General features: G+C 42.8%; 2 protein-coding genes across 2 annotated transcripts in view; one reads left to right on the plus strand and one right to left on the minus strand.

Annotated features, from left to right (window-relative positions):
- Positions 1 to 5,683, minus strand: part of LOC119771710 (cytochrome b5) — an 18,738-nt gene extending 13,055 nt beyond the window's left edge. Inside the window, exon 1 of the mRNA XM_038267818.1 lies at positions 5,675 to 5,683. The gene's annotated coding sequence lies outside the window, so the exon portion shown is untranslated. The remainder of the gene's footprint in view (positions 1 to 5,674) is intronic.
- Positions 1 to 19,513, plus strand: part of LOC119771708 (uncharacterized protein C18orf63-like) — a 24,768-nt gene extending 5,255 nt beyond the window's left edge. The window contains exons 4-14 of the mRNA XM_038267816.1: positions 2,328 to 2,384; positions 2,462 to 2,573; positions 5,451 to 5,492; positions 5,580 to 5,656; positions 5,745 to 5,857; positions 6,720 to 6,816; positions 6,941 to 7,026; positions 9,153 to 9,339; positions 15,320 to 16,156; positions 17,741 to 17,815; positions 18,444 to 19,513. Of these exons, the coding sequence (XP_038123744.1) occupies positions 2,328 to 2,384; positions 2,462 to 2,573; positions 5,451 to 5,492; positions 5,580 to 5,656; positions 5,745 to 5,857; positions 6,720 to 6,816; positions 6,941 to 7,026; positions 9,153 to 9,339; positions 15,320 to 16,156; positions 17,741 to 17,815; positions 18,444 to 18,566 (1,806 nt within the window). The 3' untranslated portion in view covers positions 18,567 to 19,513. The remainder of the gene's footprint in view (positions 1 to 2,327; positions 2,385 to 2,461; positions 2,574 to 5,450; positions 5,493 to 5,579; positions 5,657 to 5,744; positions 5,858 to 6,719; positions 6,817 to 6,940; positions 7,027 to 9,152; positions 9,340 to 15,319; positions 16,157 to 17,740; positions 17,816 to 18,443) is intronic.
- The last annotated feature ends 3,733 nt before the right edge of the window (positions 19,514 to 23,246 follow it).

Here is a 23,246-nt window from a genome sequence, read left to right on the forward strand (position 1 = left end):
CTGCTCCCGATTAGCCTGCTCTTTGTTCAGTCACCCGATTATACACCTCATGTTCAGTCACTGTTCGCCGTAGTTTGCCTTTTAGCTAATTGCATAACCGATCCCCACGGTTCATGAAGCTTCATTTTAACATGTCGCCCCCTACTGGTGAAGTGCAGAACTACAGTTAGTGATATAAAGGTGATTTTTTTGCAGATGTTTTACTTGTTTTTTTTCCCCATTTAAGTTCCTTTGAAATTGTTAATGATTGGTGAGTATAATAAAATGTTTTATACGTTTTTTTTTGTGTGCAAAATGTCTTAGAAGAGAAAATCACTTATGGTTCACTGTTTTTCTACCATTTTAGTGAAATAAGCTCAACCAGATGATGAGCAAAATGAAAGTTGTTAGTAATTTTTATTCAAAATCTAGTTGGAAGTTATGTATTCAACCAATCTTTTAGATAAACCAACCAATTTAATTTGATAGTGTTTTTACTAGGGATGCACGATGCACAAAAATAAGTAGTCATTGAAAATAGCAGTTTTGTTATCCATTTCTGACACTTTGAAAAATAATAAACTCAAATATATTTTCATATTCTGATATCAAATAGATTTTTAAAAACGCGGTATCGATCTATTTTACTTTCAAAATCTGGTGAAATTTCATCGTTCTGTTACAAACTCTCGTGATATTTTGCAAATTCTTGTGAGATTTTGTTAGTAAAATAGATCGATACCGCGTCAATATATCAACATATAAAAATATGGCAACATTTGGTGAATTTTCGGGGGATTTCGTAGCATAACGATGACATACAGCAATATTTCATTAGTAAAAGAGATTGATATGGTGTTTTTAAATGGCAATATATCAGCATATGAAGATATTGGGATATTTTAATGGTTAAATATCGGTGGGGTGGCCGATGTCCGATATTCAGTTTTAAGGCCGATACCGATAGGGGGCCGATTATATCGTGCATCCCTAGTTTTTACCCAATCTATGTTGGTAAAAGGGCAAACTAATACAAATTGGTCACATTGGCCAAAATACTGGTTTGATAGTATAGCAACTTATAATAGTTCATATCAAGGATTGAACCAACAACTTACTTATTATGACTTACTGAAGATGCCATGTCTATGCTGGTGCATCCTTAGAAAGCAGCAGTATAAAGCACTAATGACCCAACTGTAACCAGCAGCTTGTTCAAATTCTGATTATTATATTGTTTGATCTGACCAAAATTGTTTTAATCAGCTAGATTGGTTGTTTTTCTGACCAATCTATCCAAACTCTGTCCAACTCTCCTACAAACTCCCACATCTTGACTGAATACTGAGGGTGTCGAAGTTCGGGTTGATCTGAACCACTTCCTGAAGCAGTCACATGGTATGGTGATAGCGATGCTCATCTATTTTGGCTCCTCCCCCAAATGAAGCAAGCCTCCATGAGCGCTTCGGGGAAACGCCCCCCTCTGATACCCACTAACTCACACTGAGCCTGGTTCTGCTGGAGGTTTCTTCCTGTTCAAAGGGAGTTTTTCCTCTCCACTGTCGCTACAAGCATGCTTAGTGTGAGGGATTGCTGAAGAGTCAATGAGTCGATGCAATCAGCTGGTTTTCCTTAGATAGAAAACTTTGAATCAATCTGACTGGATGATCTGGTGAACTGGAAAGTGACCTGAGATGACATGATGTGAATTGGAGCTATTGAAATAAACTGAATAGAATTGAATTGAATACTCGACTTGTTTTGCTCCCCGTTTGTTTTTTATTTTTCTATTTTTGCCTCTGTTGTCTTGGACGTGTGATTAAATCTACTAAACTCACCTCTAGCCTCCTCAGAAACCTCCACTAAAGCTGACAGAATCAAAACTCAGCTTCGCAGCTAGAAATCTAGTTTTTCTTTTCATTTCTTTTTTTTTTTACTGTCTTTCATCATAATAAGCTCTTTAAAACCTCAAGATGAAGCAGAATCCAAACTCAGAGGATGGAAACTCCCTCCTGGGCCTCAGAATGAGGCGAAGGCAGAGGTAGTCTGGGATTATTAGAGTCCTTATCAGAGAAACGCAGAGAGAGCTGAGCAGGAAGGGGGCGGGGTTAAACACAGGAAGCCCAGCAGGCAGGAGGTCAGGGCTCCAGGAGCTGCTGCTGAGCTCCACACCTCCTCCTTTCTCTCTCCCACGCGTAACGTTTGCTAAATCAGTAAATCAAGATCTGTTAACTTTACATAAACACCTCAGAGATTAAAGCCTCGCCACCATGTTTGGATTCTTTCCTTTTTGATGCAATCAGATGCTCTGAGATGGTTGCTAACCTTCATCTGTGTTTTCCTTCCAGTTCCAGTTCCTTCAGAGCGACTTCCTGCAGGCCTTTGTGTTCAGGAACCGTCTGCAGGTGAAGCCCTGTGCAGTATCACCTGTGTGCAGCCATCTTTGTTTCCACGGTTACCTTATACCTGTGTGTGTTTGCAGCCGGGCTGTCCTCAGAGAGTCTATCCAGGGGACGTCCAGTCCGCGCTGTCCTACTCCCTGATCGCTCGCTTGGCTCCCAGCTGGAACAAAGCTGGACTCTACCTCATCGCTGGTTCGTATCGCCATGGTTACACACCCGCCGCCGGGGGGTCCAAGGCCCTCATGTTACTTCCCCAACAAAAAATAGCACCGCTAACCATCAAAAAGCTGAAATAAAGCCAAACATCAACATTTTAACTTTATTTTTAGACGTTTCCTTTAGATCCATTTCATATGGAAGACCATTAGGGCCATTGGAAAAAATAAAGGAAGTTAAATGATTTTTTTTCTTTCGTTTGAGTCTAATATGTGGAAAAAAGTCAGAATCTGAGAATCCTGAGAAACAAAGTCTGAATTCTGAGATTAAAGTCAGAACTCTTACTATTTTCCCATATTATACTAAAATAATATTAAAAAATCTGTAAAATTTCTGACTTTAATCTCAGAACTCAGAATTTATTTCTCAGAATTCTGAGATTAAAGTTAGAATTTTGACTTTTTTCCTGTATTAAACTCAAATAATATAAAAAATCTTGAACTTTAAATTTTTTTTCCCTAGTTGCCCTAATCCTCTTCCATAGTTTCACAAGTGGAAGAGTTGAAACGGAGAATATTTCTGGTTCTGCTCAGAAGTAAAATCCTCAAAAGAAAATAAAAAAAATTAAATAAATCAGGATTCAGGAAAAAACATTTTAATGATGATGATTATATTACATAATGAAAAATCAAAAAAATGCTAATATATGAATAAAAAATAGATTAAAAGCAGACTGATTAGGTCATATTGATCAATGGAAATAGAGATAATAAAATAAATACTGATAATAATAAATAAGCTTAATATTTAAAAACGATAAACAATAAAACTGAAGTCATGTTTTCTCCAGTAAACGATTCCTTCATTAAATCATTAGATGATTATTTCAATAATTGATTAATCAGATTAATTTTATTGTCTACCTGTCGTACAGGTGATGGTGGTGACAGTAAGCGTTAGCCTAGAGTTAGCCTAAAGCTAACCCAGAAGCAGCTCCACTCTGCAGGGAAAACCAGCAGCAGCGTGTTTGGAGTTTATTAGGATCAAGGCTGCTGAGCGCCTCTGGATCAAAGTCTCATGTGTGGCGCAATAGCTGCACAAGCCTTGACCTTTGACCTCCCCAGATAAATGTCTGTGAAACAGGGGCGGGTCTAGGATTCTAGATCAGGGGCCCTGAGGGTGAAGATGAGAATGTAGACTTTCAGGTAAATCCTGTTCTAATGTAAAATATGACAGATTACTGGATTAAAGACATTTCTAGTATACAACATGATATCACATGTAACAGTTTTTGAGAATTTAGGAAACAGTTGCTTTTTATTTCCAATAAATATGGGAGGAGGAGGATAATCTGGCTGAGCTGCTCTGTGGTTATAGTCCCTGTGAGAAACAACGGATCATCAGACAGGAATAGATATTATTAGTAGGAATAGAGGCCCCAAAATGTGGGGGGAATAAGCTAAATCTAGATAAGTTATTTTTCCTTAAAATTAGTGCATTTGTTCTTCAATTGAGGAGATAAAAGAGACATTTTGCCAATGAAACAAGACAATTTAGGTTTAAAATAAGAAAACATAATTGCATTGTCTTATTTGAAGTGCATATTATCTAATTATCTTATTTTAAGAGTAAAAATAATCCATATTTCTTTTGGCAATCTATCTCATTTTCCAATTCAAATCAACGGTTACGCTTAATTTAAGAAATTTCTACTTTTTTTAGGTAATTATTCCAGAAAACACTTATTGTTTTGAGATCAGGCTGCACAGGAATTTACCATCAGCCTTCAGTCTTTTACTGCTGGCTCTACGTGGCGAATCCAATATTCCGTATTTGTTGGACTTTTCCGCCTTGAAGTGAGCGCTCTCATCCAAGATATTATTCCATCTCACCTTTGAGTTCAACCAGCGCAGCCAGGCTGCGTTTAATCGCATAGCTAGCATACGGCTCAGCTAACGTACCATAAATCTGATAATCTAAACATCTTCAATATCCTCCACTGACAACATTGTGAAACGCACCGTCCTCCAAGCCTTCCAGGAGTCCATGGTGTATCCCATGAAGTATGTCCCGCCAGGACAGGACGGCTCCCCTTTTCCCTGCCTTCCATTTGAGAAAATTTTGTCGCATTGCGAGACCAGATGACCAGATCCATTGTTTGAGTTCAGGTGATTGAAGAGAGATCAGAAAAGACCAGAAACAGCAAAGCAGGGAGGTTCAGATCAGCGGGAAAATGCGACTGAATCCTTCAAGAGTCAGAAGAGAAGAGTGATGTGTGAAGCTGATGCAGTGGCCTAGTCAAAGTCCTGATTAAAATGCTGCAGTGGGAGATTTAGCCCGGGTTTTAAGTTTGAAATAACTTCAGAAATCCATGTTTATACTCAACAACTAAGCAACTATATATCCAGAGCTAGTCCTACAGTTAGCTTCACTACCCCATATTCCACTAAAAAGCTTTGCTAGCGCTAATGTGCTAATGTGCTAAAAGAAAACAATAGTTAATCTATCAGCTGTTAATAGATCAGCTGTGGATTTTTCTCTTTTGCAGGGAAAGAAACGTTTTACTGATAAGTTTGTAAAAACCAAACATATCAGCAAAAACACCTCCTCCCTACCTTAAAGCACGGCGGTGGCGCCCTGATGGTTCGGGCCTGCTTTGAAACAGACTGGTAATTAAACAAGAACAGGTTGTTTTTTTTAATTAAAGAGGAATTTGGACGTAAAACTACTGGAGGTTTTTACTGTTGGATCATTTCAGGTGTTTTTAGAGCTGCTGCTGCCCTCAGGTTGTTCCTCAGACCTCAGACGGCGTTTAACGTGTTTTTATTACGGTTGGATTACTGTTGGACCGTTCTGATTTGATGATCTGTGAATAGAAATTGATGCTGCAGATGTTTTCTTCCGTTGTTCTAGGAGAAGACTTCCTGATGGAGAGGGGGAGGCTCAGCGCTGTCAGTGAGTCCTGCTCTGATCTTCTCTCCTCCTCCACCTTCCAATCATCCAGCTGTTCCTTCCTAACCTGACGGGTCTGTTTGTGTTCAGGCATGGAGCTCAGCACCAGCGAGGGCCGACTGTGCCTCAGCATCGAAGCAGGAGCGGTGCGAATGCCGCCGCCCACGGTGAGAGAGCCGTTCCACGGAGCAGGAGGAATCAGCTCTGAAGGAGAGACCAGGAACCAAGACTTCTTTTCTTTATGTTTCCTTTCAGCTGGAGGACTTTCAGCTTCCAGCTGCGGTGCTCAGGAGGTTCTGCTGGGACCCTGAAGCCGTCCTGAATCCGTCCTCTACAGGTGGACCCACCTGGTGTCACGTCCTGCCCAGGTGAGGCAGCACCACCTGGTGGACATCACAAAAACCTCACCTCTCTGGCGTAAATCTCTGCTGCAGAAACCTCTATGCTAATTTCACAAAGGAAACCTTAGATTTTCACTAATGGCAGAAAGTTGTGAATTCAATAGAACAAAATTATCATTTTCTATCATATAAGTTCAAATGGATCAAAATGAATGTAGGGTATTTTCTGATGTTTTAAAGGAAAAGTCCGGTCAGCACTAAATAATCAGTGGATCATTATTTATACCTGAAACTAATTCGTTTGAGGTGATTTAATGAATTTAGCTTTAATCAATTAAAAAAATAACAATTTTCTTCGTGATCACTGAGTCTGGGAGCGGCCATTTTTGTCCAAATATAGTAGCCCCTCCCTCCTGCCATCTTCCAGCAGTGACGTCACGGTGCGGTAAGCCTAGCGCCATTCTCCCCGCTTTACAAGCTAAATCAATGGGAACTACTAGACACATCTGCAATCAACAACAATTATTGAAGATTTCCAGAGGACTTCACCATTGAAATTCACCAGAGCTATAGTGAAACTGACAATGCCCACGTGCATGGCAGCTGGATGCTGGAATACATCGGGGAAAAGTGGAAAAAAAATTATTTCAGCTTTCCGATTTAATAGTGCCAATTCAGGTATATATATATGTATATACCTATATGAGCATATTAGTTCATTTGCATCATTAATACATTTAAATCATGAATTATTCCACTGGGTGTTTATGCATTCATTAACCTCAGCCCTCTGGCTCTGATGCAGTTGCTGTAATGCTGGCTGTGTCCAGCAGGTGGGGCTGCAGCTCTTCCTGCAGACCTCTGAACATGTTGCTTTTATTCTCTGCAGCATGAAGAAAGGTCAGATCATCACCATCAGCCGCCAGCTGCCCAGAGACGGACCCTTCAGAACCTACAGGGACCTGCAGAACCACTGGAACCGCCTGGTAAACACTCACCCGACCCAAACCGCTGCAGCCATTTATTTCAGGTTCCCTCCATCGTTTGTGCACCAGTGTCGATCAATATGGTGGAGACTAAGCTGGGAACGCTGGTTGTTGATGTTTCCAGTACGGCTACAGGCTTCCTCAGCTGCAGGAGGAGGAGGTGGTTTACTGCAGCGTCTACTTCAGGCCTGTGGGAGAAAGACTCTTCACGTATCCTTCTGACAGTCGCAGCATCACAGAACCACTCTGATCACCATAGCAACAGAAAATAAATATTTATGAAACATTTCTACCAATTAAACCAGCAACCAAGGCGCTCAGCTACGGCGGAGTATCAGGGCCATTTTTTTTCCTATTTCGAGAATAAAGTCATAATATTATGAGAATAAAGTCGTAATATTATGAGAATAAAGTCGTAATATTACGAGAATAAAGTCATCAAACCAAAACCCGTTTCAGAAGGAGAGTTTGGAGCTCCGCCCAGCAGATGACGGCCGACCAGCTCCACCAATCAGCAACCAGAGTCCACTTTGACCTCTTGCCCAGTCCTGCCCCTTATTATTCAAACCGATGCTAAAGTATAACTTCACATGATGCTCCACATTCCTCGTTTTAGGGAAGAAAGGGCTTCTTGGAAGAGTTGCTATAAAATACAACTTGTTTCTCGTAATTTTAGGACTTTATTCTTCTAAAATTACAACTTCTGAGGAATCTAAAGAGAGAAAACGTGTTCATTGGCCTGTAGCATGCTAAAGTTAGCTATAAAGATGCTTGTAGCTATGGAGACAAACACATATTTGCTTTCACAATATGTGTGTTATGATTGGCTTTACACATATTTCTTTTATACGTTTGCTTATCGTAAAAACAGTTTCGCTTACCGGTGGTGAGTCTGATGTAGTGGAAAAATTGCACATTTTAGAAAGTAAGCTTGTATTAGCGATGCAAGCAGCAACTTTTAAACAGAGCGTGCACGAGGAGAAATGGACTCGTGCACACCCTTGCACGCGTTTAATCTCTTTACAACTTGTTTCTCATAATTTTAGGACTTTATTCCCGTTATGTTACAACTTTATCCTCAAAATTTTATGACTTTATTCTTGTAATGTTACGACTTTATTCTCATTATTTTACGACTTTATTCCCATAATATTACGACTTTACTCTCGTAATATTATGATTATTATCGTTGCAACTTTATTCTATTTTACGATTTTAGTCCCGTAGTGTTACGACTTTATTCTCGTAATTTTGCAACTTTATTCCCATAATGTTACTTTATGCTCAACATTTTACGACTTTTTTCTCGTAATGTTAAGACTCTATTCTCATAATTTTGCGACTTGATTCCTGTAATGTTACGACTTTATTCTCATAATTTTACGACTTTATTCCCGTAATGTTACGACTTTATTCTTATAATTTTACGACTTTATTCCCGTAGTGTTACGATTTTATTCTCATAATTTTACGACTTTATTCTCGTAATGTTACGACTTTATTCTTATAATTTTACGACTTTATTTCCGTAGTGTTACGATTTTATTCTCATAATTTTACGACTTTATTCTCATAATGTTACGACTTTATTTCCGTAGTGTTATGACTTTATTCTCTTAATTTTACGACGTTATTCCTGTAATGTTACGACTTTATTCTCGTAATGTTACGACTTTATTCTCGTAATTTTGCAACTTTATTCTCGTAATGTTACAGCTTTATTCTCGTAATTTTGCGAGTTTACTCTCGTAATGTTACTTTATTCTCAAAATTTTACAATTTTAGTCTCGTAATTTTATGACTATTATTGTTTCTACTTTACTCTCGTAATTTTACGACTTTATTCTCGTAATGTTACGACTTTATTCTCATAATTTTACAACTTTATCCCCGTAATGTTATGACTGTATTCTCGTAATTTTGCAACTTTATTCCCGTAATGTTACATTATGCTCAACATTTTAAGACTTTATTCTTGTAATGTTATGACTTTATTCTCATTATTTTACGACTTTATTCCCATAATATTACGACTTTATTCTCGTAATATTATGATTATTATCGTTGCAACTTTACTCTCGTAATTTTACGACTTTATTCCCGTAATGTTACGACTTTACTCATGTAATTTTGCGAGTTTACTCTCGTAATGTTACTTTATTCTCAAAATTTTACGATTTTATACTCGTAATTTTAAGACTATTCTCATTGAAACTTTACTCTCGTAATTTTACGACTTTATTCTCGTAATAGAAGAACAAACATTTTCTAGCCTGGCCCTAATACTCCGTCATACTCAGCCGCACGGTTCCAGCCTTTAACCTCCACATGAACAGATACCCCCTGAGCTGCATCCGCCTGCTTCCCGTGCAGCAATGTCCCCACGTCGACCTGCAGGTGGCGCTGAGTCACTTCCTCTCTGATATCAGAGAGCGGCTGCAGACCGTGTGTGGCTTTCCAGCCCGTCTGACCAGTAAACCCAGTTACCACACAGTCAGCCTGAACACCGCCGCCTCCATCCAGGTAAATATATCCTCCATCAGACGCTCTGCTGAGCCGCTTTCCTCTGCAGCTAAAGGGAAATATTGAAAAATAATAACAGGTGAATCCAGTTCCTTTATAAAGAAAATCAAAAGGATCTTTACATAACATGGAAGGCTCCATGTTTTTGTTAATAAAAAAATGAAAGTGCATTATTATATTTTAATAATTTATTCTTCCAGCTGTGATAAATAAAATCTAAATAAATAAAAACATGTTTATATTAAACTTATGACCTAAGTCATAAGTTCCTGAATGGAGTTTTTTTTTTATTTTCCTCTGAACAAACCACAAATGTAAAACTGAAGACATTTTACACAATAATTACACATTTATAGCAATGATTTGTACAATTTTACAAAAAAGAAAGAAAAAAAAAAGGTTAAAAAAAACAACTAAATCATGGTTTTTGAAGCTCTACCGCCCCCTGGTGGAACTCCTGACTTATTAAAACGTGTAGCAAAGAGAGAAGAAAGGAAGTTTAAATTTTTTTGTCAAATTAATTTTACCTGAGATCTAAATTAACCAATAAAGGTAAGATCTGTCATCAGGGAGCTGATTTCATTTCCACAGCCTGGACTTTGACTTTATCTCTATTTGGCCTCACTGAGAGCATAAAGCTGGAGGAGTGATTATTCCAGCGCTTCCACCCAGTAAAACGTTTAGACAGTTTAACAACCTCAGAGCTGCAGAGGAGGGAGCTTCCTGTGAATTAATGTTCCTGAGGTCGACGTCAGGAGAAAGGAGGCCACTTTGGATGTAAACCATGTATGGATGCTGCTCCTCCAGGAGGTGAAGTGAAAGAAACCAAAAAATCTCATTTAAATGCAGAATAAGTTGAATTACTTTTCTAATAAAAGTGTTTTTAATTCCTGGCGGCGGTGGAACAGCTAGAAACTCCCCTGAAGTCTGCAGGTTTTAACATCAAAGCAGCTGAAATTAAAGCTATTCTTCATCCTCGCAGTGTTTTTCTGCAGGGTTAAAGGAGGAAAAAGTCCTTTTCTTATTCACAGTCTGCAGAGAGGAGTTCACTTCCCACAGAGTCGATCTGAAATATTCATGCTGCGCAGCTGAACTCATTTCCTTCCATGTGGGCTCAGAGCAATGTTAGTTTCCAGTTTCAAACATCAACGGTTTCTGCTGATTTTCAGCTGGATTCTGTTTGACATCAGTTGGAAAGAAATGAGTCCAAACTTTGTTATTTTTCGTCCTCCTAAAAATAACTCAGTCATTAAAGCAGTTTTCGTATTCTGGTTTTCCTTTAATCCCATTGTTCTAGTTTCTGCAGCCCGTCACTCTGAAATGATCACAGACCCACAGATGTTTGGTTTGAAGCTCAGCTTTGATTAGAGGAAATATAATCCACTGCAGAACAGTAAAGTTCTTAACTTTTTCACCAGCAGAAAGTTTCAAAAAGTCGTCTGAAATAAATACATTTTTTGAGAATCACTGGTTCCACGGACAGAAGAATAAACTGAAGCTTTTTATTGTTTTAAACTAAATTCATCATCATCGTTGGACGTAAATAGAAATTTCTCTTCACACTGCAGAAATGATCTAGTAATAAGTGTCTTAAATTAGGTCTATTTACCCTTAATTTGATTATGTAAATGAGATGGAACGAGTATTTTACTCTTAAAGGAAAAGTCGCTCATATTCAGAATCCAAACTTCTGAAAGTTCTTTAAATCTGAAATGATTCCATCCTGTTCAATAAATGATCAGTGTTTTTAATTCAGTCATTTTCATGTGAATGTGCTTTACTGGAGGCATCCATGTTTGTCAAAGAACACTACTGCCACCTACTGCTTTGTGACGACACGGTGCGGTATCGGGCTGTTGATCAAGTTCCAGTGCTGTATCTGGTGTTTGTCAATAATGATCCATTGGTTATTCCTCAGACTTTTCCTAAGATAATTAGATAATATGCACTTGAAATAAGGAAACACAACTGGTAGGGTCTCCCAAGGCCAACAGGCTCTGGGTGACAGGTCAGACGACGAGCGGTTCAAAAACCCTTATGACGAGGACTACAGCGAGGCACTTAACGTCGCCCGGTACGGTGGAGCCGGGACCCCACCCTGGAGCCAGGCCTGTGGTTGGGGTTCATCGTCAAGTGCCTGGTGGTCGGGTTCTTCCTCGCGGGACCCGGCCTGGCCCAGCCCGAAGGAGCGACGCGAGGCCATCCCCCAGTGGGGCCACCACCTGCAGGGGGAACAATGAGGGTCCGGTGCATAGGGGATTGGGTGGCAGCCAGAGGCGGAGACCTCGGCGAACTGATCCGCGGGCGCTTAAATTATTGTACTTATATTTTATTATTTCATTACACCAGAGTATTAGGGCCAGGCTAAAGAATTTTTTTCTTCTATTTCGAGGATAAAGTCGTAACATTACGAGAATAAAGTCATATTATTACGAGAATAAAGTCGTAACATTACGAGAATAAAGTCGTAAAATTACGAGAATAAAGTCGTAAAATTATGAGAACAAGGTCATAATATTACGAGAATAAAGTCGTAACATTACGAGAATAAAGTCGTAAAATTACGAAAATAAAGTCGTAAAATTACAAGAATAAGGCAATAATATTACAAGAATAAAGTTGTAACATTACGAGAATAAAGTCATAATATTACGAGAATAAAGTCGTAACTTACGAGAATAAAGTCGTAAAATTACGAAAATAAAGTCGTAAAATTACGAGAATAAAGTCGTAAAGTTACGAGAATAAAGTCATAATATTACGAGAATAAAGTCGTAATATTACGAGAATAAAGTCAGAACATTATGCGAATAAAGTCGTAAAATTACGAGAATAAAGTCATTATATTACCAAAATAAAGTCGTAATATTACCAGAATAAAGTTGCAACATTACGAGAATAAAGTTGTAACATTACGAGAATAAAGTTTTAACATTACAAGAATAAAGTCATTATATTACCAGAATAAAGTTGTAACATCAAGAGAATAAAGTTGTAACATTACGAGAATAAAGTCAAAATATTTCGAGAATAAAGTCGTAACATTACGAGAATAGTCAAAATATTTCGAGAATAAAGTTGTAACATTACGAGAATAAAGTCGTAACATTATGAGAATAAAGTCAAAATATTTCGAGAATAAAGTCTTAACATTATGAGAAAAAAGTCGTAACATTACGAGAATAAAGTCATAATCTTACGAGAATAAAGTCGTAACATTACGAGAATAAATTCGTAAAATTACGAGAATAAAGTCATAATATTACGAGAATAAAGTCGTAACATTACGAGAATAAAGTCATAATATTACGAGAATAAAGTCGTAATATTACGAGAATAAAGTCGTAAATTACGAGAATAAATTCATAATATTACGAGAATAAAGTCGTAACATTACGAGAATAAAGTCATAACATTACGAGAATAAAGTCATAATATTACGAGAATAAAGTCGTAACATTACGAGAATAAATTCGTAAAATTACGAGAATAAAGTCATAATATTACGAGAATAAAGTCGTAACATTACGAGAATAAAGTCGTAAAATTACGATAATAAAGTCAGAATATTACGAGAATAAAGTCGTAAAATTACGAGAATAAAGTCATAATATTACGAGAATAAAGTCGTAATATTACGAGAATAAAGTCAGAACATTATGAGAATAAAGTCGTAAAATTACGAGAATAAGGTCATTATATTACGAGAATAAAGTTGTAACATTACGAGAATAAAGTTGTAACATTACGAGAATAAAGTTGTAACATTACGAGAATAAAGTCGTAACATTACGAGAATAAGGTCATTATATTACGAGAATAAAGTTGTAACATTACGAGAACAAAGTCGTAACATTACGAGAATAAAGTCAAAATATTTCGAGAATAAAGTCGTAACATTACGAGAATAGTCAAAATATTTCGAGAATAAAGTTGTAACATTACGAGAATAAAGTCGTAACATTATGAGAATAAAGTCAAAATATTTCGAGAATAAAGTCTTAACATTATGAGAAAAAAGTCGTAACATTACGAGAATAAAGTCATAATCTTACGAGAATAAAGTCGTAACATTACGAGAATAAATTCGTAAAATTACGAGAATAAAGTCATAATATTACGAGAATAAAGTCGTAACATTACGAGAATAAAGTCATAATATTACGAGAATAAAGTCGTAATATTACGAGAATAAAGTCGTAAATTACGAGAATAAATTCATAATATTACGAGAATAAAGTCGTAACATTACGAGAATAAAGTCATAACATTACGAGAATAAAGTCATAATATTACGAGAATAAAGTCGTAACATTACGAGAATAAATTCGTAAAATTACGAGAATAAAGTCATAATATTACGAGAATAAAGTCGTAACATTACGAGAATAAAGTCGTAAAATTACGATAATAAAGTCAGAATATTACGAGAATAAAGTCGTAAAATTACGAGAATAAAGTCATAATATTACGAGAATAAAGTCGTAATATTACGAGAATAAAGTCAGAACATTACGAGAATAAAGTCGTAACATTACGAGAACAAAGTCATTATATTTCCAGAATAAAGTTGTAACATTACGAGAATAAAGTTGTAACATTACGAGAATAAAGTTGTAACATTACGAGAATAAAGTTTTAACATTATGAGAACAAAGTCATTATATTTCCAGAATAAAGTTGTAACATCAAGAGAATAAAGTTTTAACATTACGAGAATAAAGTCAAAATATTTCGAGAATAAAGTCGTAACATTACGAGAATAGTCAAAATATTTCGAGAATAAAGTTGTAACATTACTAGAATAAAGTCGTAACATTATGAGAATAAAGTCAAAATATTTCGAGAATAAAGTCTTAACATTATGAGAAAAAAGTCGTAACATTACGAGAATAAAGTCATAATCTTACGAGAATAAAGTCGTAACATTACGAGAATAAATTCGTAAAATTACGAGAATAAAGTCATAATATTACGAGAATAAAGTCGTAACATTACGAGAATAAAGTCATAATATTACGAGAATAAAGTCGTAATATTACGAGAATAAAGTCGTAAATTACGAGAATAAATTCATAATATTACGAGAATAAAGTCGTAACATTACGAGAATAAAGTCATAACATTACGAGAATAAAGTCATAATATTACGAGAATAAAGTCGTAACATTACGAGAATAAATTCGTAAAATTACGAGAATAAAGTCATAATATTACGAGAATAAAGTCGTAACATTACGAGAATAAAGTCGTAAAATTACGATAATAAAGTCAGAATGTTACGAGAATAATGTCGTAACATTACGAGAATAAAGTCATAATATTACAAGAATAAAGTCGTAACATTACGAGAATAAAGTCATAAATTACGAGAATAAAGTCATAACATTACGAGATTAAAGTCGTAACATTACGAGAATAAAGTCGTAACATTACGAGAATAAAGTCATAACATTACGAGATTAAAGTCGTAACATTACGAGAATAAAGTTGTAACATTATGAGAATAAAGTCATAATATTACGAGAATAAAGTCATAATATTACGAGAATAAAGTCGTAACATTACAAGAATAAAGTAATACAATTAGGAGAATAAAGTCATAATATTACGATAATAAAGTCATAAAATAGTGTTTTGCTCTATGGGCGTTACGCATGCACCGACACATCGGGATTAATGGACCCATCCCTACTCTGTAACATTAAAATGATGGAAAAGATACAAGAAACGACCACTTGGCCTCATAAATTAAGAAAAATAGCAAAAAGTTATTTTATAATAAATCAATGAAAACATCCAGAGTCTTTTCCATCTCCATCTGGAAGTGACCAAAAATGGTAACTTCCCCTCAAAAGGAGTTTAAGGTCAGAGGTCATCAGACAGCCTTTAGTTAGAGGATGATGATGATGGTGATGATGATGATGATGATGGTGATGTTGATGATGATGATGGTGAAAGGTCTCCTCTCCTTCCTCAGGTCCTGAGTGGGGAGCAGCTCAACCTGACCGCCTCCATCTCCCTCAGCTCCGTCGTCACTCGTTTCCCAGCCGCTCCTCTCTCCCAGCCCGTCATCTCCTGCTCCTCCAGACAGGACCCGCCGCCGTGGATCTCCTTCTCCCAGGGGGGCGGCGCCCTGAATGCACAGAGGCCTTTATCTCAGCCATCTAACAGTCAGAACCTCTTCGGCTCCGTTTCCTCCTTCTTTCAGCACTTCCAGCCGGCCTCCTCCCTCCCCTCCCTACCGCCTCCCGCCCCGCTGAACCCCACGCCTAAACTGGTCCCCATCTTCAGGAACAAGGACGCCTCCCGCCACGTCAATGTCGTCCAGCTGCGCGCCCAGAAGCAGGAGCAGCTGAGCGGACGGAAGGAGGAGAAGCGAAGGATCACCCTGCCTGTTCCTCTGGAGCCTGCCGCCAACGCAGTGTCCTTTTCTCCTTCCCTCTCGGCTCTATCCGTCCCTCTGACTCCTCTGATCGTCCCCCGTTTCCGTCCTAAAACCCAGAGGAGTATCCCGTCTGAGCCATCGTATCCGCCCACGATCACCCGGATCACCAGCCTCAGTCCGGTGTCCAGGATCAAACCGGCCATCATCGTCCCATCACTGATCAAACATAAAGCCAAGAAATCTGAGAGCGTCGTCCCTGAAGGCGACACCGTGTCCGACTCGAGGAGGATAACGGAGCAGAAGGTCGGATCTAAGAGCTGCGTCCCAAAATCCATCGTTAAAGCCAACAGGGCGGCCGGTCCTGAAACAGAACCGGACCAGCGCCCTCTGATGCCCGCAGGCTCCTCCAGCAAGGCAAGGAAAAAGAAGGTAAGTCCAGCTGGTCTGAAGTGGTGCCAGTATCAGGTCTGATTCTACAAAACTGTTTCCACCCGCACCGTAGAGTTTAGAACCAAGAGCCGACCCGTTAAATTATCCTCTGTCAGATGAGCGTACCCCATCAGACCAGTATATCCATAGTCTATATGCATGCACAAGACATCAGATTTTTATTTATTCCTTTAGTTTTGAAAGAAAAATAGACTTTAATCCACCTTGATGGGCGTGTATCCCCACAGATCAGCTGCAATGAGCAGACAGCAGCTAACAATGTCAAGCTACTTTGCTGTAATCAATGCAGTACAGCAACAGCTGTGTGGAGTCCATAAAGAAAGACGAACAAGAACTATGGATGCAGCATTTTTGCTTTTGCATGCGTTTTGTCTGTTTGCCTCATTTTTATATTTGCAAATATTATGTCGCAGCCATTCAAAATGGCCCTTACCAGTCAAATGCCATCCGAATGGCAGCCCACTGCGACTCCCAGCCTAATCCCTTCCAATTTCCAACCACTAGAGTGACCCCCCCTCTTGCATATTTCTTACTCTGGCTCCACCCTTTCACTGAATTACAGGGTCTGACCAGGAGATGGCGCTTCTCTTTAGTTCTTAAAGTCCACAAATCATGACAGAAAGAATATTCTAGTACAAAGATTGAAGTTTAAAAAGGAATTGTAGGGGACCAACCAAAGGCCAGCCAAGGGCCATCCAAGGACCACCCAAAGGCCAGCCAAGGATCAGCCAAGGACCACCCAAGGGCCAACCAAGGATCAGCCAAGGGCCAACCAAGGATCAGCCAAGGGCCAACCAAGGACCACCCAAGGGCCATCCAAGGACCACCCAAAGGCCAGCCAAGGATCAGCCAAGGGCCAGCCAAGGATCAGCCAAGGACCACCCAAGGGCCAACCAAGGATCAGCCAAGGGCCACCCAAGGATCCCCCAAGGACCAACCAAGGACCTGCCAAGGGCCACTCAAGGGCCAACCAAGGACCATCCAACGACCACCTGCCAAGGGCCAACCAATGACCAGCCAAGGGCCACCCAAGGATCCCCCAAGGACCAACCAAGGACCTGCCAAGGGCCACCCAAGGGCCAACCAAGGGCCAACCAATGACCACCCAAGGGCCACCCAAGGACCACCCAAGGGCCACCCAAGGACCACCCAATGGCCAACCAAGGACCAGCCAAGGGCCACCCAAGGACCACCCAATGGCCAACCAAGGACCAGCCAAGGGCCAACCAAGGACCAGCCAAGGGCCAACAAAGGAAAGGGGGTCATTTTGAATGGCTACTCCTGTGTGTATTTGCAGTGCGTCTGCAGCTCTCGGCTCCCTAACGTATTGGAGAAGACGATTTACCGCCATTCAAAGCAGCACAATAAACAGCAAACAAATGACAGATAATCCAAGGGACCAAAACTTATCAATTCTATTAAAATCTTTTTAAAATACATAGATTTTTTTTCCAGAGTCTCTCTCTCCCATCATGGCTACTTGTTGATGGCAATAACATGATTTCAAAGAGCATTAAAAAGCATTAAATAAAGTCACTGCTTTCTGTATAAACCCTGCTTTAGGTGGCCTTTGGGCTGAAGGAGGAGAAGATGAAGGCTTCAGTGGACGATGTGGAGAAAATGAACCAAAGCAACCAGGTGAGGAGACCACCTGAACCTCCTTCTCCTTCTGAAAACAGCGGCTCAGGTGGATCTGGGTTAATCAAGCATCAGGAGAAGCTGATCACCATCAGACCTCCTGTTTATTAAACTATCTTTTGTACATTTTGCTCCTTAAAAGTTCCCAGTTTACAGGAAAAACTTTCCTTTTCCGCCTGTTTTTCTCACTTTTCTTTCTTGCTTGCATGTGCGTCACAAACTAAGTGCAGGTGGAGTGCAGGACATGCGGCTGACGGCGTTCCCGCCGCACCGAGCCGTGCGTCGGCTCTTTTCAGAGCGCAGGACGCATTAAGGTGATGGATGAAAGTGTGTTAGTGTGATGAATAGCAAACACAGTCTCTGCTTCCTCTGAGAACATGTTTAGGGAGGCAGAGGGAGGGCGTTAAAAGTGATGAACGATGGAGGGGGAGGCGGCGGCTCGCTGTAGTAATAACAACATTCATCAGTTTTACGGCTCGGACCGCCACGTCTCCTCCACGTGTTTCTGCTTTGCTTTCAGCTCTCTGCTTTTATTTATGCTACTTTTTCTTTAGCAGTTTATGAACAGATGATCTACTGAGATCAAATCCAGCCTCCTGATTCCTCCTCTTCTTCTCCTCCTGTCCAGCTGTCCAAGCTGAGCTCCTCCACTCTGCTGCTGTGGCTCAAACGGAGAGGAGTCCAGGTCTCTGCCAAACACAGGAAGGACGAGCTGATCCGGACGGTGATGAGCTGCCTGGCTGAGGCCTGAACCGACGAGAGCGTCTGATTGGTTCTACTGGAACGTTCCGCCTTCATCCACTGGCTGAGGCCTGAACCGACCAGAGCGTCTGATTGGTTCTACCGGAACGTTCCACCTTCATCCACTGGCTGAGGCCTGAACCGACCAGAACGTCTCCTCCTCAGAGCGTCTGATTGGTTCTACCGGAACGTTCCGCCTTCATCCACTGGCTGAGGCCTGAACCGACCAGAACGTCTCCTCCTCAGAGCGTGTGATTGGTTCTACCGGAATGTTCCGCCTTCATCCACTGGCTGAGGCCTGAACCGACCAGAGCGTCTGATTGGTTCTACCGGAACGTTCCGCCTTCATCCACTGGCTGAGGCCTGAACCGACCAGAACGTCTCCTCCTCAGAGCGTCTGATTGGTTCTACCGGAACGTTCCGCCTTCATCCACTGGCTGAGGCCTGAACCGACCAGAACGTCTCCTCCTCAGAGCGTCTGATTGGTTCTACCGGAACGTTCCGCCTTCATCCACTGGCTGAGGCCTGAACCGACCAGAACGTCTCCTCCTCAGAGCGTGTGATTGGTTCTACCGGAATGTTCCGCCTTCATCCACTGGCTGAGGCCTGAACCAACCAGAACGCCTCCTCCTCAGAACGTCTGATTGGTTCTACCGGAACGTTCCGCCTTCATCCACTGGCTGAGGCCTGAACCGACCAGAACGTCTCCTCCTCAGAGCGTGTGATTGGTTCTACCGGAACGTTCCGCCTTCATCCACTGGCTGAGGCCTGAACCGACCAGAACGTCTCCTCCTCAGAGCGTCTGATTGGTTCTACCGGAACGTTCCGCCTCCATCCACTGGCTGAGGCCTGAACCGACCAGAACGTCTCCTCCTCAGAGCGTCTGATTGGTTCTACCGGAACGTTCCGCCTTCATCCACTGGCTGAGGCCTGAGCCGACCAGAACGTCTCCTCCTCAGAGCGTGTGATTGGTTCTACCGGAATGTTCCGCCTTCATCCACTGGCTGAGGCCTGAACCAACCAGAACGCCTCCTCCTCAGAACGTCTGATTGGTTCTACCGGAACGTTCCGCCTTCATCCACTGGCTGAGGCCTGAACCGACCAGAACGTCTCCTCCTCAGAGCGTGTGATTGGTTCTACCGGAACGTTCCGCCTTCATCCACTGGCTGAGGCCTGAACCGACCAGAACGTCTCCTCCTCAGAGCGTCTGATTGGTTCTACCGGAACGTTCCGCCTTCATCCACTGGCTGAGGCCTGAACCGACCAGAACGTCTCCTCCTCAGAGCGTCTGATTGGTTCTACCGGAACGTTCCGCCTTCATCCACTGGCTGAGGCCTGAACCGACCAGAACGTCTCCTCCTCAGAGCGTGTGATTGGTTCTACCGGAATGTTCTGCCTTCATCCACTGGCTGAGGCCTGAACCAACCAGAACGCCTCCTCCTCAGAACGTCTGATTGGTTCTACCGGAACGTTCCGCCTTCATCCACTGGCTGAGGCCTGAACCGACCAGAACGTCTCCTCCTCAGAGCGTGTGATTGGTTCTACCGGAACGTTCCGCCTTCATCCACTGGCTGAGGCCTGAACCAACCAGAACGTCTCCTCCTCAGAGCGTCTGATTGGTTCTACCGGAACGTTCCGCCTTCATCCACTGGCTGAGGCCTGAACCGACCAGAACGTCTCCTCCTCAGAACGTCTGATTGGTTCTACTGGAACGTTCCGCCTTCATCCACTGGCTGAGGCCTGAACCGACCAGAACGTCTCCTCCTCAGAACGTCTGATTGGTTCTACCGGAACGTTCCGCCTTCATCCACTGGCTGAGGCCTGAACCAACCAGAACGCCTCCTCCTCAGAACGTCTGATTGGTTCTACTGGAACGTTCCGCCTTCATCCACTGGCTGAGGCCTGAACCAACCAGAACGCCTCCTCCTCAGAACGTCTGATTGGTTCTACTGAAAACGTTCCGCCTTCATCCACTGGCTGAGGCCTGAACCAACCAGAACGTCTCCTCCTCAGAGCTTCTGATTGGTTCTACTGGAACGTTCCGCCTTCATCCACTGGCTGAGGCCTGAACCAACCAGAACGCCTCCTCCTCAGAGCCTCTGATTGGTTCTACCGGAAGGTTCCGCCTTCATCCACTGGCTGAGGCCTGAACCAACCAGAACGTCTGATTGGTTCTACCGGAACGTTCCGCCTTCATCCACTGGCTGAGGCCTGAACCAACCAGAACGTCTGATTGGTTCTACCGGAACGTTCCGCCTTCATCCACTGGCTGAGGCCTGAACCGACCAGAACGTCTCCTCCTCAGAGCTTCTGATTGGTTCTACCGGAATGTTCCACCTTCATCCACTGGCTGAGGCCTGAACCAACCAGAACGCCTCCTCCTCAGAGCTTCTGATTGGTTCTACCGGAATGTTCCGCCTTCATCCACTGGCTGAGGCCTGAACCGACCAGAACGTCTCCTCCTCAGATCGTGTGATTGGTTCTACTGGAACGTTCCGCCTTCATCCACTGGCTGAGGCCTGAACCGACCAGAACGTCTCCTCCTCAGAGCGTCTGATTGGTTCTACCGGAACGTTCCGCCTCCATCCACTGGCTGAGGCCTGAACCGACCAGAATGTCTCCTCCTCAGAGCGTCTGATTGGTTCTACCGGAACGTTCCGCCTTCATCCACTGGCTGAGGCCTGAGCCGACCAGAACGTCTCCTCCTCAGAGCGTGTGATTGGTTCTACCGGAATGTTCCGCCTTCATCCACTGGCTGAGGCCTGAACCAACCAGAACGCCTCCTCCTCAGAACGTCTGATTGGTTCTACCGGAACGTTCCGCCTTCATCCACTGGCTGAGGCCTGAACCGACCAGAACGTCTCCTCCTCAGAGCGTGTGATTGGTTCTACCGGAACGTTCCGCCTTCATCCACTGGCTGAGGCCTGAACCGACCAGAACGTCTCCTCCTCAGAGCGTCTGATTGGTTCTACCGGAACGTTCCGCCTTCATCCACTGGCTGAGGCCTGAACCGACCAGAACGTCTCCTCCTCAGAGCGTCTGATTGGTTCTACCGGAACGTTCCGCCTTCATCCACTGGCTGAGGCCTGAACCGACCAGAACGTCTCCTCCTCAGAGCGTGTGATTGGTTCTACCGGAATGTTCTGCCTTCATCCACTGGCTGAGGCCTGAACCAACCAGAACGCCTCCTCCTCAGAACGTCTGATTGGTTCTACCGGAACGTTCCGCCTTCATCCACTGGCTGAGGCCTGAACCGACCAGAACGTCTCCTCCTCAGAGCGTGTGATTGGTTCTACCGGAACGTTCCGCCTTCATCCACTGGCTGAGGCCTGAACCAACCAGAACGTCTCCTCCTCAGAGCGTCTGATTGGTTCTACCGGAACGTTCCGCCTTCATCCACTGGCTGAGGCCTGAACCGACCAGAACGTCTCCTCCTCAGAACGTCTGATTGGTTCTACTGGAACGTTCCGCCTTCATCCACTGGCTGAGGCCTGAACCGACCAGAACGTCTCCTCCTCAGAACGTCTGATTGGTTCTACCGGAACGTTCCGCCTTCATCCACTGGCTGAGGCCTGAACCAACCAGAACGCCTCCTCCTCAGAACGTCTGATTGGTTCTACTGGAACGTTCCGCCTTCATCCACTGGCTGAGGCCTGAACCAACCAGAACGCCTCCTCCTCAGAACGTCTGATTGGTTCTACTGAAAACGTTCCGCCTTCATCCACTGGCTGAGGCCTGAACCAACCAGAACGTCTCCTCCTCAGAGCTTCTGATTGGTTCTACTGGAACGTTCCGCCTTCATCCACTGGCTGAGGCCTGAACCAACCAGAACGCCTCCTCCTCAGAGCCTCTGATTGGTTCTACCGGAAGGTTCCGCCTTCATCCACTGGCTGAGGCCTGAACCAACCAGAACGTCTGATTGGTTCTACCGGAACGTTCCGCCTTCATCCACTGGCTGAGGCCTGAACCGACCAGAACGTCTCCTCCTCAGATCGTGTGATTGGTTCTACTGGAACGTTCCGCCTTCATCCACTGGCTGAGGCCTGAACCGACCAGAACGTCTCCTCCTCAGAGCGTCTGATTGGTTCTACCGGAACGTTCCGCCTTCATCCACTGGCTGAGGCCTGAACCAACCAGAACGTCTCCTCCTCAGAACGTCTGATTGGTTCTACTGGAACGTTCCGCCTTCATCCACTGGCTGAGGCCTGAACCAACCAGAACGCCTCCTCCTCAGAACGTCTGATTGGTTCTACTGGAACGTTCCGTCTCATCCACTGGCTGAGGCCTGAACCAACCAGAACGTCTCCTCAGAGCGTCTGATTGGTTCTACTGGAACGTTCCGCCTTCATCCACTGGCTGAGGCCTGAACCAACCAGAACACCTCCTCCTCAGAGCTTCTGATTGGTTCTACTGGAACGTTCCGCCTTCATCCACTGGCTGAGGCCTGAACCGACCAGAACGTCTCCTCCTCAGAGCGTCTGACTGGTTCTACCGGAACGTTCCGCCTTCATCCACTGGCTGAGGCCTGAACCAAGCAGAATGTCTGATTGGTTCTACCGGAACGTTCCGCCTTCATCCACTGGCTGAGGTCTGAACCAACCAGAACGTCTGATTGGTTCTACCGGAACGTTCCGCCTTCATCCACTGGCTGAGGCCTGAACCGACCAGAACGTCTCCTCCTCAGAGCTTC

This window comes from Cyprinodon tularosa, unplaced genomic scaffold (genome assembly GCF_016077235.1).
Source record: "Cyprinodon tularosa strain WSP-4 unplaced genomic scaffold, ASM1607723v1 ctg686, whole genome shotgun sequence".
Classification (NCBI taxonomy): domain Eukaryota; kingdom Metazoa; phylum Chordata; class Actinopteri; order Cyprinodontiformes; family Cyprinodontidae; genus Cyprinodon; species Cyprinodon tularosa.